Consider the following 19390-nt stretch of genomic DNA (forward strand, 5'->3'; position numbering starts at 1 on the left):
TCTGTTTCACCCTCAGCCTTTGCCATCCTCTCAGCTGTTCATGCCGAAAACTCAAAAGTTGTTTTTTGGGGGATGAGGTTAAGTTAGTTCTGGTTCATTATTCTTATGGATGCTAACTGTCAAGAAGTTCCAAATTCGGCCACTGGAAGGTCCTTCCAGCTGGCTCCTGTGACTTCAAAAGAAAAATTTTGCAGGGGGAGTTTTGTAGGTTTACAAGAAAATCATGCAGAAAGTCCAGAGTTCCCATATATCCCATCCACACACAGTATTATTTGTGTTATACAGCTCTATGGGTTTTTAAATTCTGGTAAAGAGTCACTTGAATTTTCTCTTTCGTTCATACCCCATAATCATTCATTCACAAAATGAAAATATACTTAGAACAGGGGTTCTTGACCTTTTTTTGTTCCACGGACCCCTTTGCCAGTCAGGCGAAAACCACAGACCCCTTCTCAGAATGTAGCAGCAGATAGTTTTATGACACTCAACACCGGCATGTCTTTAAGTTAAATTTTAGGATTATTCAAAATTACGCTTTGTATTTTTTTATTTTTTGTTATAGTTACATTGATTATAACTGTATGGAGTGAAATTTTCGATGTCTGTAACTTGTGCCAACGCTGTGATTTATCCTTGCAAAAATGGCGCCTCTATACTTCAAAAGATCAAAGACACCTCTTGGGAGATCTCCTGGTTTTGTTACCTATTCTGTGTTGCCAGATAGTTGGCCAACTACATCGCACAATGATTTGTACATAGCAGGACTGTGATCACATGTGATCTAGCATCAGGTCTAACAACTACTGTAATTTCCAAGTATAGATCAGCATAAGCGATTTTTTGAGATAGGCAACAACTGTAATTTGATATGAAATGAATACTGTAATTTATTGCATACATTCGTAAGCAAAGGAAATGCTAGATTTCAGTTAGAGGCCGGAGAAAATAAAGAAAATAAAGATAGTAAGTTGATTTTTTTTCAGTTCAAGCTCATGGACCCCCTGATTAAGAACCCCTGATTTAGAATCCAACCGATCTCCCCACTTCCTGTGCTACCTTCTGGTCCAAGCCACCAGTATTTCTCACCAGAATTGCTGCTGAGATTCTCCTTTCTTCTAGCCTTGCACTCCACTGGACTCTGTTTTCAGCACAGCAGAGTTAACCTTTGCAAACCAAAGTCAGATCACACACCCCCTATGCTCAAAACCTGCCAGTGGATCCTATCTCCCTCAAGGGTAAAAGCCTAGATCCTTCCAATGGCCTCCAAGTCCCTGCCAAGCCAACCCGTGAGCCCTGACCTCTTCTCCACCAAATGCTCCCTCTCATCTGTTCTAGCCACAGTGGTGTCACGCCAGGCATGACCCTGCTTTAGTTACAGTCCATGCCGTAGCCTGAGTGTGGACAGATTTTCTCCCAGACATTGGCTAACTCCTTCATCTCCTTCAGTTCTTAGATCCCTACTTCTTAATAAGGCCAGGTTATCATATTTAATACTATATCCTACTCCTCCAAGCCTGCCCTTGGACTCCTGATTCTTATTACCCAGTTCTACCTTTTTTTCCTCATAGCATTTATCAATTCCAAACGTAACCATGTAATTTGCTTAAGATGTTTTTTATGTTAATTTCTTATCTTCCCTTACTGGACTATAAGCTTTACAGGGCAGGGATCTTTGTTTTGCTCGTGATGTATTCCAAGTGCTTAGTGCTTTCCACATCAGGAAAGTTCAATATTTGCTAAACTGAATAAAGACTAGAAGCCAGACAATCAGGCTATCCTATAAAATCTAATGCCTTAATTAAAACAGCAATTCCTACTCCATTTTAGGTCAGCTTAGCATTCTATGCTTTTTTATATGGAAAGATCCTTGAAGAAATCAAGACAAAAAGAAAGATATTATTTCTAAGTGAAATCATTTTTGCATATTCTATTTGACACCTGGACATGAGGTCCAACAGGTACTGACTGGCATGTGGGTGGATGAGGCAATCTGGAGAGACCCTGGAGCTGAGTGAAGGATCAAAGGTTCCTGACTTCTACAGGTTTCCACTCATTTATAAGCCCACACAATTTGTAAGTAAAACTCCCTTCTTTCCAGTAATTGTTTTCAGTTCTTAACAGCCAGATTACCTTACCTAGTAGTAATAATGCTACTATTTTTCTTTAGGTACTTTAGGAAGTAGTTTCATGTAGATTGTTCTTTCATTCACCACACTCTGCAAACACGGCTGGGAGAGGAGGGTAAAGACGACTGGCCCTTCTTTTCAAGGAGCTCAGGTCTGGGAAGGCCATTGGGTAAAGCACAATGGCCATGTTTAGAAAAGCTCAGAAGGAAACCTGAGCAGGGGCGCTTTTCCTCATTTGGATGATCAGGAATCAGAGGCATAGAGAAGTGAAGCATCATTTATGGTCTCTTGGCAAGTCTGGGCGGTGGTGCAGCCTGTGTGTGGACCCTGCAAATGGTACCCCCAAGGCCCCTTGCACTAATTCCTCTCTTGCCTGCTGTTGCCTTCAGCACCACAAAGAGCAGTCACAGGAACTCAGAGCTGAAGGCACCTTCAAGGTCATCGGATTCAACCTCCCCATTTTATAGATCCAGGGAGTCAACATCAAAGAGGGAAGTAATTACATGGTCAAGGAGCAGAGCCTGGCCCTGAAGGAGGATGCCCCGTGTTGGTACAAACATCCATTCCCCATTACCCTGCCCCAAGACCAAAGGAAGGGGCCGATGGACGTCCAAAACCTCTTACTCTGCAGACATGCCTATGCCCATGGAATTGGACAAGCTATTTCACAATAGCGATGGGGTCGTTCTCGGCACAAGTCCATAAGAAAAGATTGCATACAAATAATATGTGAAAATTAAGAGGATTTTATTGAATTTCTATATGTTCTTGCAGAAAACCATTCACATGTAAAAGTTTGACATTTATTCACACTGTATTTTACACGAATTCTTTAGGTTGGGGGCAGACAGAATTTTTCATTTCAAAAGGACTTTCACATGATTACAGAAACAGAATTGGCACACTAGATTGAAAAACAAAATCAGACAATATGCAGCTTTATGCCAATTTAAATCTCGACATGCATCACCCTTCATACATGATCTTGGAAGCACCTGCTGTAAGCTTATTAAAATTTTAACCAGAGGATGTCTGAGGTCACAAATGATTGCTTATAAAATAAAACCTCTTTTCCTAGTGCTACTTATTTCATTATAGAAAAATATTACAAATAAAAATAAGTGCTATTCAAGGTATTCATTTCAAAATCACAGATGACAAACAAGCTCAAGGTGATTTTTTTCCCTCTTACATAGAGATATCACAATACACTCTATGAAAACCGAACTGATTAAATGTAACTCCAACTGCTACCAGCTGAGTAATGACATATTTTTACGATGCTGACTAATTACAAGTGAGAGTGAATGAAAACATTTTCAGATACTGGGGACACTTAATAGTTTGTTCCTAGTTTGAGACTCAGAAAAAACTGCTAGAGAAACATGACAAAATTTGTATCTCTTCCTGATATAAGAAATTTGTCTAAAAATCTGTAGTTATAAAACAGATTTGCTTTTTTTATAAAGAAATGGCTAGGTTTTCATGGTTGAATTGTTTTTTGGAGATGATTCAAATTTTAATTAGGGCCCTCTTTGCCTGGGGGTTGCAGTGGGGATGGCTAGGTACTTATAAATTATATTCCACCAACATAAGGCTGTTACAAAGAGGACTAGAGAGCACTGTTGCAATCAAACTGTAATTGCTTCCATCCCCATAATTATGTAAATTGTAAAGAAAAGAGGTCTCTCATAAGCTTATATACAGCAGTTTACAATTCAGTGTTTCCTTTTCACATGATATATCATGTATACCATCAAATTAATTTATGACAAATACTTGTCACGTGATTTTATGTAGGCACAGAGAAGTCGATGCTTGAGCTTTACTGGAGGGGCGAATTCTTCAATGGGATCATGATTCTGGATTCCATTTCCTGAATAAGGGGGACTGAAAACAGAATCAAGATTACTGTGCTTGTTCTTTTCCAAACAGACTATGATCATTGTAGAAGTTTGATATGGTTATGAGTTCCAAAAACAGATACTGGGTTATGTTTGTAATCTGGTCTGTACCTGGGTGTGATTAAGTTATGATTAGGGCTTTGATTGGGCCATGTCATTGGGACATGATAAAAGGCATGGCAAAGGACAGAGTTGAAGGTTACTGATGTTGGAGTTTTAATGTTGGAGCTTTATGCTGAAGCCTTAAACTGGAGCCCCAGGAAGTAAGCTCACAGAGGACAGAGAAGCAAGCCCCAGGAAAAGAGGATCCCTGAGCCCAGAAAGAAGCAAGCCCTGGGAAGGAAGGAACCTTGAACCCAGAGAGAAGCAAGACCCTGGAAGGGAGGAACCCAGGAAGCCTGAACCCTCACAGATATTGGCAGCCATCGTGCTCCAACACATGAAAATAGACTTTGGTGAGGGAAGTAACTTATACTTTATGGTCTGGTATCTGTAAGCTCCTACACCAAATAAATACTCTTTTAAAAAGCCAGCAGATTTCTGGTATTTTGCATCAGCACCCCTTTGGCTGACTAATATAATCATAATCACTAACAAAGAGGTTGCTAAGAATATTCAAGAGATGTGCAGCTCGAAAACAGACTAGAGTGTTAGAAACTACTGGACTGACCTCAGGGCAGAAATAAATGTGCTAGGGGCAGAGCAGCCAGTGCCCTGGAAGAAGTTTTTAAAAAGGAAACAGATCCTGCCTAGAGATTTGTTTCACTTCTGGGAACTTAGGAAAGTCCCATATTGTGAGAAAAATGGTGCTCTCGCAAAAGTTCTCTGAACTAAAAGTAATTTGTATAAACTCAAGTAATACCACATTTGAATGTATCTTGTACAAAGGAATAGATATACTATATGTATAAAACTGTCACTCATGACAAGGTAAAACATACCTTGGGAACTGATAAAAAATATAAAAATAAGCAGCAAAATCATATAGTTATGATTTTCTTGAGCAAGATGATACCTTTTTCTTGAGAAATTATTCTTTCATTTTCTTGGTGTCAGGCTTAAATAATGCACTTGACCTGCAAGGTGGGTGGAATTTACTACCTATAGCTGTATAACCAAGTTGTATTCAGTGCAATAGTTTTCTTTTAAAAATCAAGTGAACAAGGTTTCATTGCATGTAATATATATTATAAGCATAATATATATACACATATACATAAAATTAATTTTCAAAACCACTCTTTAATAGGTGTATTAAATTGTTATGATTTGGGAACTGACATTTTGTTGAGAAAAGTGTAAAACAAATTTGTGTAATAACTTTTCAGAAAATATAGAAATCTACAAAAAAAAGTATTGCTGTAAAATTTACATCATACAAAGGTCGGAAATCTGTACAACATACATACTTGAAAGAATGTTTTTCTTTATTGAAAGAAAAATCATGTAAAATTTTGACTACCCCAAGAACCCTAAGAAACCTTATAATTCACCACCCCAGCAACATACTATTAAAACATACACAGAATGTACAGCTTCAAGGTGGAAAAACATATTAGTAATAAGATAGTAAAAAGAATCAAATGTTGTATGCCTCTTAAAATATTACCTGTATAATAGACCAGCTCTTCCCAGCCATGTTTATGCCACGCTGCATTCCGTATGTCTTCTCTGGTCTGAAGATCTTTGTAAGCTTAAAAATAACCACACAGAAGAAGCAAGGCTTAAAACTAAATACCACACCCCACATTCCACTAGCACATGTGTCAAGGATGGTTCAGTGGCCATCCAGTTTCCTCAAGAGCAGTACTTCGGGCATTAAGTAATGAGCTAGGATAACTGTGAGCTGGTTGGTGGGAGCAATATTATGTGTGAGACTCTGGATGGATTGAACAAGGCAGGGTGGGACCATGTAACAGTGACCCCCGAGGTGAACGATGGGCTGCGGTTAACAGTGCAAATAGGAGAACGTTCTCTTGTGAACTAGAACAAATATACAGTACTAACACCTGGTGTTAATAATAGGATAGTGTGCGGAGAAAACACACCAAATACTATATCATGGTGGTCTTTCATTATTTGTAACAAATGTGTTACAACAATGCAAGGTGTTGGTGATGGGGCAATATATGAGAATCTTGTATGGAATGCATGATTGTTTTGTTAACTCGCAATTTTTCAAATTAAAAAAAACAAAGAAAAAAAACATGTGAGAGATACTACATTAGGCCTCAGGGAGATGTAAAATGACCCACTTTTAAGCTTTACACTCTAGAGCACCCAAGATGCACCTTCACAAACCAAGTGACTAACTGCTCCTTCAAAACCAAATAAGTTTATAAGCAGAAACTGTCAGACCACAGATAAACCAGATTAGATTCAAGTTTGTTCAACATCTATGAAGTGCCTACAACGATCTGGGCGAGGCTGTTCAATGCCACGGAGAAAAGACAAGCAAAGGCACCGTCCTCCTGAGCCCCGCGGCAGATCCGAGAACTGAGCCCACGGGGTAGGGAGTGGGGGACAGGGAGGGGACTGGGAAGAGCTGCTGGGAGGGAGTTACTTAAGCAGGTGCGCCTGGAGGCTGGAAAGGATGTCGCCAACACACAGGAATGGAAGAGGAGGTGCTCCAGGTGGAGGGACAGCTTGGAAAGACATCGCAGTACTTGGCTCAGTGTGGCCCAAGGTCACCGACACCTCATCTGGGTGTCTGGTTTCACTGGAATTATCCCAACCTGGGCAGGATCCTTCCACCACTTCCCAGGGAGATGCCTCCTAGTCACCTCGGTACACGGCCAAGGCTAAAGGATGAGTCAGGGCTCCCTCCCTCGGGTCCACCTTAGACCGTCCCTTGGAGGCCTATAGATCTAACCTTTTAAAAACAAAATTCCCCCCACTATAATGGATCATCAAATTATTACATAAAATTTTGAAGGTGCTGAAAAACAGGAGAATAAACCTTTAAACTCTCACTACCAGAAGAAAATACGCTTAACGTTGATGTAACAAGCGGCAGGCTTCTTGCAGTGGTCAGATGCATAACTGGCATGCAGTGCGGTGAGCTCGCCCTTGCCAGCAACACAGGCCAGGAGACGCTTGAGCGTATTCCTAATCTGAAGAAAGGGGCCACAGACAGGGTGGTGGAGGAGCAAAGAGCTGGCGCAATGCCCGCGGGTAGGGTGGGGGTGGATGGCATTAGGTGCAGGGCCACTTGGTCATGGACATGCTGAGGTCTGAGCCAGGATGGCGACTGAGCGGCCGAGGGACCCTGGGTGACCGGTTTGCCATCCGGGAGGCTCAGCCGTTCTCACCTGACCTGGGCTGTGGTGAGGGTTGAAGGACATGATGAGCCCAAGGACAGCACACCAGAGGAGCTTAATAAATGGCTCTTACTCCAAGTGAGGGTACATTTTGGGGGCTGGCAAGTGAGAAGTCGTTTCTGTATATCTCAATATTTTCCCTGTAAAGTAGGAAGTGGCAGTTTGGTATTGTTTATGAATTCCAAAATAGATGTTGGATTGTGTTTGTAAACTGTTCTATTCTTCTGGATGTATTAGATTGTACTGGACTCAGATTAGGACTTTTAGGGAAGCGGACTTGGCCCAGTGGATAGGGCGTCCACCTACCACATGGGAGGTCCACGGTTCAAACCCTGGGCCTCCTTGACCTGTGTGGAGCTGGCCCATGCACAGTGCTGATGCGCACAAGCAGTACCATGCCATGCAGGGGTGTCCCCCGCTTAGGGGAGCCCCACACACAAGGAGTGAGCACAGTAAGGAGAGCCGCCCAGCGCGAAAGAAAGTGCAGCCTGCCCAGGAATGGTGCCACACGCACAGAGAGCTGACACAGTAAGATGACGCAACAAAAAGAAACACAGATTCCCGGTAAGGATAGAAGCAGTCACAGAAGAACACACACGGTGAATGGACACAGAGAGCAAACAACTGGGGATGGGCGGAAGGGGAGAGAAATAAATAAATAAATAAATCTTAAAAAAAAAAATTAGGGCTTTTATTTGACGAAATCTTTAGGGTGACTTGGTTTGAGTCTCCCCCACTCCCGCCCTTGTGGGTTATATAAACGGATGCTCAATCGAAGACAGGGAAGTAAACACATAGGAGGAGAACACAGGAATAAGATGGATCCACAGACATGGCAGAGGCCCCGGTAAGAGAGATGAGCCTGATAGTCTACAGCTGACCTTGTGGTCAACAGAGCAGCTGAGCCTGGAAAGAATCAAGCTCCGGGGGGTGAGACAATCCCTACGCCAGCCTATAGCTGAGATCGGAAGAAGCTGGGACCACAGAGCCCTTAAGAAAGAAGGAATGCTGAACCCTCGCAGATGTCACCTGCCATCTAGCTTCAACACGTGGCAACAGAGCTTGGTGAGGAAGTAACCTTGAGTTGGACTCTTCAGGGCCTTGTGACTGTAAGCTTCTACCCCAAATAAATACCCTTTATAAAAGCCAGCAGAGTGCTGGTACTTTGCATCAGTACCCCTGTGGCTAATACGTGGACAGTGGACATGTGGGTCACCGATGGGGGACAAGAGTGGAGACCTGGTGAGGAAGGCACTGCCTCAGGCAAGACCCATGCCTGCAATGCAGCCACCCTCGAGCTCAAAGCTCCGTGTTCCTCCGGGGTCTGCGTTTCTGAGTGCAAGAGCCTCTTGGTGGCGCCTCCTCCTCTGGCTGCCGCTCTGAGAAGCCTGACCGCGCCCCCCACCCCGGCCTACCAGAACTTGGCTCCTCCCTCTCTCCTTCACCTGGGAGCCCCTCTGCAGACACGTGGCGCTGCCCTGAGTGGACTGTGTGCCCGGCCTGACGTCCACCCACGGGGAAAGCATGTGGTGAAGGTGGAACCTCCCTCCACGTGTTCCCTGCACTAACCCATGCTCAGAGGCCATTGGAGGTGCCAGGCGCCACCCACGGAGCACCCTCCAGGTGGGCCAGAGGGAGGAGGAGGAGGGCGGGGGGGCCTGACTTCTTCATTTATATCCTCTAGACAAGAACAAACGCTATTTTAAAGGTAGTAATAAGAACTTCACCCCTACCTCAAATCCATAAAGCTTAAATTACATTATGTATAATCCCAAAAGGCAGGGAAACAAACACAGAACACATTTTGTAAAGATGCGTCTCCAAACATTTGGAAACTCCATTGCTTATGGGTTCAACTCTCAGCTGCTAGAAAAGTAAGTGCACCAAGACAGGCCACCCGTTGGTGTCGGGTGGAGCTGCAGGGCTCCTGACGGCTTCTATCATTTCATGCAGGTTTTTCAATCTCTGAAACACCTGGGAAGCCCAGAGTGTGGAGCTGCAAGGAGCACAGCAGCCCTGGGGGAAGCACGAGGTGAAGGTTCCAAGTGGACAATGTAAAAGCGGCTTTTGGCAGGCTCCAGTCACCTGCTTAGGAACCCTGCGGACAGGCTACTGTTTCGTGAGTCTGTGTCATGTGTAGCTTTCTGAGCACTCCTTATAATTTCCCGTTCCAGCCCTCCCTTCCCAGCACCACCTGTCAATTCCATCCACATCCTCAGGATGAGCTCACATCCTACCTTTCACTGATTTCCTCTGAATACAAGCAATTTCCTCTCCCTGGACATCTCCAGCCTGAATATAACTCTCATGTTATTTATCATGGCCTGCTATGTCTCACGGTTATTCAGACTTGCCTGTCACCCTCACCTCCGTATACCTGCTATGCTAGCATGGCAGAGCCAACGGTATCCCCACACCCTTGTGGTGGAACCAACACCTCAGCTAGCTGCGACGGGCTAGAAATGAGTTATGCTTTTCATTCGCTTACCTGTAACAACCGTTTACCACTGTGTGCTTGGGATGTTCTCGTGGTATTTTTGCTAAGCTGCTACTGAGACCGACTTCCTGTCTCAGCAAGGACTCAGACACAAATAGCCACACAACACCGTGCTGTGGGGCTCAAGAGGAGAGTGATGTTCTCTTGGGGGGAGGGGATGACATTTGAGTCGCGCCTTGAAAGATGCCAAGATGGTGCCAAAGAGAAGTGGGCGGGGATGGGAGAGGTGAGAGAAAGGCCTTCCAAAAGATGGGCCCCCGGATGCAAAGGCAGGCAGTGGGAGTTGAGGGGTGGTGCAGTAAATGCAGGACTGTCTCTGAGGGGAAGGGGACGCCGACCTAGAGAGGGAGCTTGGGAACCCTCTGTGAAGGGCACTGGGAGGCTCTCTCAGCTTTCCCCCTCTCCCACCTCCTTTTTCCTTTTCCTTCCTGAAATGCGCCCGCCACAAATGCGGGGATCTTTAATTCCCGACCTCTTAGGCTCTAGGTAGCCCCGCAGTGAACCTCCATCTGTGATGGTGACATCTGCTGCAGTGTTAAAGCTCCTGGCTTGACATTCGCCCCACTGCCAAGTACAACTTATCCAGTAATGAACCGCTAAGCCCCACTAACTCAAAAATGAAGGGGAAAAGAATACATACCCCAAAGATGATGTACCATATATAGCTGCCCAATCTGGGAGAAGAATCCTCCAACTGCTTCGTCGCTGTCCTGCCTAAAGCGAATTGCACGAGCCCTACAAGAGAAAAGCAACATTTAGGTCCTGAATTCGATGTGATGAAAATAATCAGTAGCCTAAAGTTCCTCCACACTCAAGGCAAGCTGCTCAGAATGAAAACTAATGGGTTTTTAAGTACCAAATGCAATTGAAAGTGATTTTACTGTTTCTAAGTGTACCTTTCTGTAGCTATACTAATCATTTTTGTGAGAACTGAACGGTATTTAATGACTATTATGAATTAAAATGATGTGAGGCTCATGTACATGGCTGCCCTGCGGATTCCTACTATAATGTGAAAACAAAGTCAAGAAAATTGGCAGAAAGTAGAACCGGTCAACTTTAAAAGAACTGCTTCTCCAAGAACATTCTTTGAAAGAAAGTGAGAGAAGATCCTGGATACTAAAACATCAAAGAAGCTGCAGGCAGGTTACTGTGTCTGGGCGACAGGGCCCATCCCCGGAGAAGAGGGTAAAGGTGGGTAAAGGCAGCAGACCTGCAAAGCAGCCGAAGACACCCAAGGCTCGAGGAAACCTGCGGGCCCCTGAGGTGGAAAGGGGATTCTGCAGCCTCTAGGACGGTGGGCTCGGCAGAGCAACACCATCACCACAACCGAAGCTTCCTTGTTTCTTTCTTACCAGAGCGACCATTTGGAAAATTGGTATCAAATGGCATCGCGGACTGTGTGTGGAGGAGTGTGGATGACAGAATCGTGACTATACTGGATAAAAACCGGCACTTGTCTTAATCTTGCCTTTTTAAGATTTCTCTCTGCAAAGGTATCAGCTGCCAACCACCTTCTTTCAAACCTGTACCAGGTATTTTATTTCTCTATTGAGTGATGGATATGAACTCCTAAAAACGTTCTGAAAATGTACTTTTTCCAAAAGTAGTTTTCTAGAACCAAAGGTGAAGAGGAAGGTCACCAGAAGTATGGCTGGCACCTCTCAACAGAGTCCACACCATGGATTATCCACGAAATTCCTATCAATGCCTGCAGGCTCTGGCCTGAAGCCTCAGTCACATCAGGGTCCCAGGAGGACATGAGAAGAGGAGTCATCCTGATTCACTTAAAAGAGGTGGTGGCACATGAACAAGAACACCAATCTCTCAGTGTCTACAGTGAAAAGACACAGCTCCCGACGGAGTTGAACTGGCCTGATGAGCACAGCAAACTTCACGGACCCTCAAGTAGAACAGCTCAATCAGAGCAAGAGTAATCGCTGTTAAAGTGCTGAGGAGTCTCCCTAGGGCCCCCAGGCCACCCCTGCTCTCACGGACCACGAGGGTGACCCAAACGCTCAGCTTCCTTTGCAGGGAAGGAGGGATCTCATGCTTTCATGTTCCCCATAGATTACCCACAGGTAATACCAAATTTTTTAACTTTGACATTTAGAATTAAGGGAGCATTATCTTCATAAAAATTACAAATGTGATTGGCAAATTACTGAAATTAAGTGAATTACTTTAACGTGCACTCTACAAGTTTACTCAGAGGGGACAAAATGGTCTCTCATTGATAGTGATAAATATTCAGGATTATTAATTTTGTTTTGAATTTTTCTAATTCAGTTAAGGTAGGCAAAGAAAACATACCTGCCTTAGCCTGGTAATAATCAGAAGCATGTACTGAAGAGGAGGACACCATCTTAAATAGTTACCTATGTGCCAAAATACAAATCAAATGCTGAACTGGCTTTATAAATAATTTTACAGTAACTGAAGAATAACCTCAGTACTTCCTTCTGGATTCCATGGTGAACAAGTCTTAATCAATAACACACAAACATCCAACTAGTGAGTGATCCTATTCCATGGGCAGCTACGTTAATACAGTGCAAGGCAAAAACAAAAGCAAAAACAAAAAAACAAAAAATTCCTTCATAAAATGGTGCCTATAATAGTGGTATACAATCACACATGTATTTCTTATTTTTCAAATGAAAAGAAATATCAACTTGCATTATTTAGCCTTTGAGGATCCAGAATAAAAGATTCATTAGAAGTAGATCGCAGAACCATTTTTAAGCTGAAGAGGTCTTAGAAATTATTTAGCCCAAAGCAAGAAATGTAACCAGAAAAGAACATATGGGTTGAATAGTAAGAGTTACAGTTTTTCACTTAAAAATTAAAAAACCAAGAGTCAGGGCGTAAAATGACTCACGCCCAAGGCTAATCCTGAGCACCACGCTGCCTCCCGCTTTGTGGAGACTTAACTTTATCAAATGTTGGCTTAGGAGATGGAAATAGCAAGTTTCCAACAAAAATTAAGACTTAACATAATTACCTCAAAGATATACATTTGAAAGGTGAAAGATTTATACGATCTGAAGAGAAACCAGAGTATATCAAAGATACACATGTAGACACCACCTGCATCTCCAAATTAAGTCATGGATAGTTTAATATTTCCAAAGGAAATAAACCTTATGCCCAAAATTGGTTAAGTTAGGTATATTTTTAGGCTTACCTCAAATACACATCTTTCTCCTAATGTTTCAAGATTAAAAATACCTTTATCATAGAAATACCCTTTGACAGAAAGTTTGGAGACTAAAAAAAATAAAAAGAATGCCAACAACCTGACCACTCTAAAGCCCTCTTCATTGTATTTTTTTAAAAGATTTTATTTATTTCTCTCCCCTTCCCCGTGGTTATCTGCTGTGTCCATTCGCTGTGTCTTCTTCTGTGTCCACTTGCATTCTTGTTATGTGGCACCGGGAAACTGTGTCACTTTTGTTGCTGTTGTTGGGTCATCTTGCTGTGTCAGCTCTCCATGTGTGTGGCACTACTCCTGGGTGGGTTGTGCTTTTTTTCGCGTGGGTCAGCTCTCCTTGCGGGACGTGTTCCTTGCATGTTGGGAGTCCTCTATGCGGGGGACACCCGTGTGGCATGGCACTCCTTGTGTGTGGCAGCACTGCGCGTGGGCCAGCTCCACACGGGTCAGGAGGCCCTGGGTACTGAACCCTCGACCTCCTATATGATAGGTGGATGCTCTATCAGTTGAGCCACAACCGCTTCCCTCTTCATTGTATTCTAATTCCATTTACTGAATAATCTGTCCCAGTGAGGATGCTTAGAACTAGCCTTCACTGAGGATTCCCGCCCCAGGCACTACTGGCCAATAATCTATTCCTGGATCCTTCTTAAGTACTGAGACTTTCCATTATTATATCTTTTACTGTTTTTTCCTCCTTTCTATTATAATAGAATTTCTAAAAAAAGTATTAAATCAGAATAGTGAAAGCTGGTACTTTGTTTCTAACAGCAGTGAGCATGCCTCTTGTGTTTCACCATTAAATTTAATGTAGCTGTTGAGAGGAAATGGATAGTTTTATAATTTAAATTAGGGACTAGCAAACTATGGCTCTCAGGCCAAAAACCCACCTACTCCTGTTTCTGTAGGGCCAGAGGACTAAGAATCGTTTTTAAATGGTTGGAAAAAAAATTTAAAGAATTATATTCATTTATGAATTGTCTATGACTTTACACTAAAACAGCAGAGTTAAGTAACTGAGACGCAGTATGGGCCTACAAAGCCTAAAATATTTCCTATCTGGGTCTTTACAGAAAGAATTTGCTGATGCCTGATTTAAATAATATGTTCTCTAGTCCTAATTTTTAAAGTACTTTTAAATTCATTTATTTTGTTTTAAAGTGTTTTTTATTAGGAACCACTGCTCCTAATAAATTAGTATCGCATCGTATGCCTTCTGAATATGCATCGATTATTTTTTCTTAATTCTTTAATTATGAAATACTTTAAACATTCAGAAAAGTTGAGAATATATATAAAAAACCAATAGCTCTATATCTATCTCCTAGGTTTTTAAAACATTAATACTTTACATTTGGGTAGACTTGCTTCAGATCTTTTAAAAAAGAAATGAAAGCACTGCAGAACCAGTGGAAGCTCCCTTTGGAGTCCTGCCCTTCGCCCCCATCAGTTACCACTCTTGAAGCTGGTGTGCAGTCGTCCAGGCCATGCTTTTCTACTTCTCCTTCACGTGTGTCTCCATGAACAGCAGCAATCTTGTTACATCTTCTAAGAATTTACATAAAAGACATCAAGTTGTTCATGTTCTTTTTTAGCGTTCTCAACACGGTGCTTTCAAGATTTATCCTTGTTAACAGATAGTTTGGGCTCATTTAAACCACGGTAGAGGATTCCACTGCATGAGCCCACTATAATCCATCCCCCTAAGTTGGTTTAGGTTATTTGCAATTGTGGCAACTACAAGTGAACCTTTTTTTCCTGATAAACCACAATTTTCTGCCATCTACTTATGCATGCATTCAACATTTGCTAGGATGTGGCAGGTCCTACGGACAGAGGTGCAGAACTGGAAAGCAAAGACCCCACTGAGGGTGTGAAGAGTGCTCCGAGAGGCATGAGGCCAGTGTATGGGGGGTGGAGGTCTAGCATGTTCCAAGAATGAGTATGTGGGAAACCTATTCCAGCCTTGATGATTTATGTTATAGTAAAATTTCCTTAGTCCGTGGTATAAGTGCTATATAGTAAGATGTATTGTTAGCAGCTTTATTCAAGTACATGTTATATACCACAAAATTCACTTGCTTTAAGTATACAATTCCAGATTTAGTCAATTTACAGACCTGTGCAACCATGACCACAATCCAACTGTGCCCCAAAGATCCCTTGTGCCCATGTGTCACCACTCTGTACCCACCCTCAGCCCCAGGCAACCACTAATGTACCTTGTCTCTACAGATTTGCCTTTTCTAGACATTTCACACAAATGGAACCATATAATATGTGGTCTTTTGCATCAACTTCTTTCCCTTGGCATGTTTTAAAGCTCATCCATGTTGCAGTATATAGCAAAAGTTTGTTCCTTTTTATCGCTGAGTACTATTCTGTCATCTGGATATACCAGTTGATTTATCCATTCACTAGATGATAGGTCTTTGGGTTGTTTCTACTTTTTGGTTATCATGAATAATGTGTCTAGGAAATCTGCGTACACATTTGCACAGGCATATGTTTTTGTCTCTCTTAGGTACATACCTAGGAATACTACTGCTAAGTCATATGGTAACTCCATGTTTAATGTTTTCAGGAATTGCCAGAATTTTCCAAAGCAACTGAACCATTTTACATTCCCACCAGCAACGTATGAGGGCTCCCGTTTCTCCACAATTTTGCAAACACTTGTTATCATCTGCCTTTTTGATGTCAGTCATCTTAGTGGGTATGAGGTAGCATCTCATTGTGGTTTTATTTAGTTATTTTTCTAAAGATTTATTTATTTAATTCCCACCCCCCCCCCCCCCCCCCGGTTGTCTGTTCTCTGTGTCTATTTGCTGCGTCTTGTTTCTTTGTCCGCTTCTGTTGTCGTCAGCGGCACAGGAAGTGTGGGCGGCGCCATTCCTGGGCAGGCTGCACTTTCTTTCGCGCTGGGCGGCTCTCCTTACGGGTGCACTCCTTGCGCGTGGGGCTCCCCTATGCGGGGGACACCCCTGCATGGGGCAGCACTCCTTGCGTGCATCAGCACTGCGCATGGGCCAGCTCCACACGGGTCAAGGAGGCCCAGGGTTTGAACCGCGGACCTCCCATGTGGTAGTCGGACGCCCTAACCACTGGGCCAAGTCCGTTTCCCTCATTGTGGTTTTACTTTGCATTTCCCTGAGAGATGGCTAAGGATGTTGAACATCTTTTCATGGGCTTATTACCGTCTTTGATGAAATGTCTATTCAAATCCTTTGCCTAATTTCTAATTGGGTTATCTGTCTTCTGATTAATGAGTTGAAGGAGTTCTTATATATATTCTATACAAGTTGTTTATCAGATAAGCAATTTACAAATATTTTCTTCCATTTTGTGGGCTGTCTTTTCATTTCCTTTGAAGTGAAAAAGTTTTTAACTTTGATGGGAGTACAGTGTGTGTTGTTTCTTCTGTTGCTTGTGTTTCTGGCATCTTTCCCTAACCCAAAGTCAAGATTTACTTGTGTTTTCTTTAAGGAGTTTTATAGAGTTTCAGCTCTTACATTTAGGTTTATGACCCATTTAGGCGTAATTTTTGCATATGATATGAGGTAGGGGTCTAAAGTCATCTTTTTGCAAAGATATCTGATTGTCCCAGAACCCAGTGTTATGGGGGAAAAAAAAGAACATTGAAATGCCTCGGTATCTTTGTTGGAAAACAACTGACCATAAATATAAGGGATTATTTCTGGATTTTCAACTGCATTCCATTCATCTGTATGTCTGTCTGTATGTCAGTTCCACATTGTCTTATTTATTCTTGCTTTGTATAAATTTTGAAATTGGGAAACGTGAGTTCTCCAACTTTGTTCTTTTTCAAGATTATTTTTGTCTATTTTGTGTACTTTACATTTCCAAAGCTCGCCAGGATTTTGATAGGGATTAAATCTGCAGATCAGGGTTTTCTAACTTTTTTTGACGGACCCCAATGCCAGTCAGGTGAAAACCACGGATTCCTTACTAAGTCCATACTACACTGTATATTACTTAATAAATGTATCACACCCGCACCAACACATCACCACAAGAATATTCTTTTTGAATTTTCAATTCAAGCTCACAGATCCCCTGAAATCTTTGGTTCATGGACCCCTGCTGTAAATCAATTTGGAGGAAAATTGGTATTTTGCTACTTAAACTCAGAAAGGAAAAAAAAAAAAAGAAGCAATGGTATATTGAGATGCTCTGTGTATGTGACAAAAGCAACATTTCAGAAAAGATAATATCCCAGAAGTACATGAAATAATCTAAAGCTGTATGGTGTTTGTGTGTGTGTGTGTTTTTAAAGAAAGAGTCCTTATCTTATAGAGATCTATATTGAAATATTTACTGATAAAATGATATGCTGTCTGGTATTTGCTTCCAAATAATCTGGGGTCCGTGAATTAGGGCTAAATGAGACTGGATACTTACTGAAGCTAAGAAATGGGTCTGGGAAGAGAGATCAACTCTAGTTCTATATTTGTTTGAAATTTTTCATAATAAAATGTCAAACAAAACAATAATCTAAGGTCAAATCATAACATTAGCCCCGGGTTTTATTCCTAAATGTATGGCCTAAAATATAATCCATTGACAAGATTTATAAGCTCACCATTCTGTAATATACTCACCAGTAATTGCCCCATTCAATCATGGTTCCTGGCTGAAAAGAGATTTGGATTTTGGTCTGTTAGCTATTCTGTGAAGAAATATGTAAGTAGCAATAAAAAAAAATATCGAGTGAGAAAACTAATTTAAAAGTTGACCTTTAATAATGCAAGAAACAAAATATTATTCACTGTGTTCATAACTATCCCATACTGGGAGTAACATTCTGTGGCTCAGTATAAGAAGACAAGATAGGGGAGCAGGTATAGCTCAGTGGTTGAGCTCCTGCTTCCTACATATGAGGTCCTGGGCTCAATCCCCAGTACCTCCAAAAAAAAAAAAAAAGAAGCCAAGATACATACAATGTAAGAGTAAGCCATCTGTTTATGGTTATCAAAAACCATCTTTTGGATGTATTGAAGTCATGATTAAATTGTGGGTACCCATTCAGACTTTACTGTAAAATTTTTAAAAAATTCAATTTCAATAAACTTAACTAGGACATCGCTCCATTTTTTTTAGTATAAAGGTGAGTATTAGACCACTGAGATCTACTGATATGTATTCCTCTTGACAATGTTACTATCTGGGGCTGAGGTCTTTCTAGAACTCAGTAGGGAATCATCTAGAAAGTGTTACAAAATATTATCCTCTCTTTATTCTCATGGTGTGCTACAATTTGTACAACATTCACAGTGTTTAGTAGTTTTCTAGTTCACCTACAATAGATGCTTTTTGTATCTATTCCTGCATTTAGGCCTTTCCTCTTAAAAATAGAAATGCTACAGGAAAAAACGTCAAATAATAAACATTATGTATCAGGATACAAAAAAAAAAAAATACACAGCAGAAGAGAAGGAATGAGAACAACAACAACAAAAAGGAAATAAGAGGAGGTGAAGGACTGGACAGGGGTGAAAACAAGCCAAATCAAAATGTATGCTAAACACACACCACAGAATGCACACTTAAGTTTCATTGTTCCCAGAGGGATGAGGGGTCAGTGAACTCGTATTTCAGTACTTACTCTGAGTTGGTAAGACCTGAGTTCATATATGTTAGGTCCTGACCGTGGGACAGGCTCATTCCAGAAGCTGAACTCCAATAGCAGCTGATTCTTCCTAGAGAGAAGCATGTCGTTTCTTGCCTTACGGAACTGCAAAAATTCCTTTGGGCAAAAAAAAAAGGGCTCATGAAATCTAATTTTCTAATACTTACATATAAACCCACTTTAGTGACATTTATGTTTCCACAAAATACCATTTTAATAAGGTAATCTAAAGGTTCCAGATAGCCTGAGACAGGCCCAGTTTCTATTTGTTTAACTGGTATAATTAGCACCCCCTTTCCCTCTCAAATGTTTATTTATTTATTTATCTATTTATTTATTTAAGGAGGTACTGGGGATTGAACTTGGAACCTTGAACATGGGAAGCAGGCACTCAACCACTGAGCTATACCTGCTCCCTCCAGGTTTAAATGACATAGTACATTGTCACCCTAATTATTTAAATGAATTTAATTTCCTACATTTTCCTAATAGTGCTTGACAGGACATTAATAGAGGTGACATGGAGACTACAAAACAAGAGAGCATCCAAAAGCCATCTATATTTGCACTGGGTATTTATGCAAAAGTTTTTCTTTCCTAATGATGTATGGCTGTTAATAGTCTCTCAATTACCATACACCCCTCCGTGAAACAAGAGGTAGGATGGCAAAGTCAGCCC

At 41.8% G+C, this 19390-nt stretch overlaps 1 protein-coding gene across 1 annotated transcript in view; it reads right to left on the reverse strand.

Annotated features, from left to right (window-relative positions):
* Window positions 1-2852: 2852 nt before the first annotated feature.
* Window positions 2853-19390, reverse strand: part of NIPSNAP2 (nipsnap homolog 2) — a 30277-nt gene continuing 13739 nt past the window's right edge. Inside the window, exons 6-10 of the mRNA XM_004473953.5 lie at window positions 18688-18828; window positions 17684-17715; window positions 10488-10582; window positions 5640-5723; window positions 2853-4016 (exon numbers count right to left, since the gene is read on the reverse strand). Of these exons, the coding sequence (XP_004474010.1) occupies window positions 3952-4016; window positions 5640-5723; window positions 10488-10582; window positions 17684-17715; window positions 18688-18828 (417 nt within the window). The 3' untranslated portion in view covers window positions 2853-3951. The remainder of the gene's footprint in view (window positions 4017-5639; window positions 5724-10487; window positions 10583-17683; window positions 17716-18687; window positions 18829-19390) is intronic.

This window comes from Dasypus novemcinctus, chromosome 23 (assembly GCF_030445035.2).
Source record: "Dasypus novemcinctus isolate mDasNov1 chromosome 23, mDasNov1.1.hap2, whole genome shotgun sequence".
Classification (NCBI taxonomy): domain Eukaryota; kingdom Metazoa; phylum Chordata; class Mammalia; order Cingulata; family Dasypodidae; genus Dasypus; species Dasypus novemcinctus.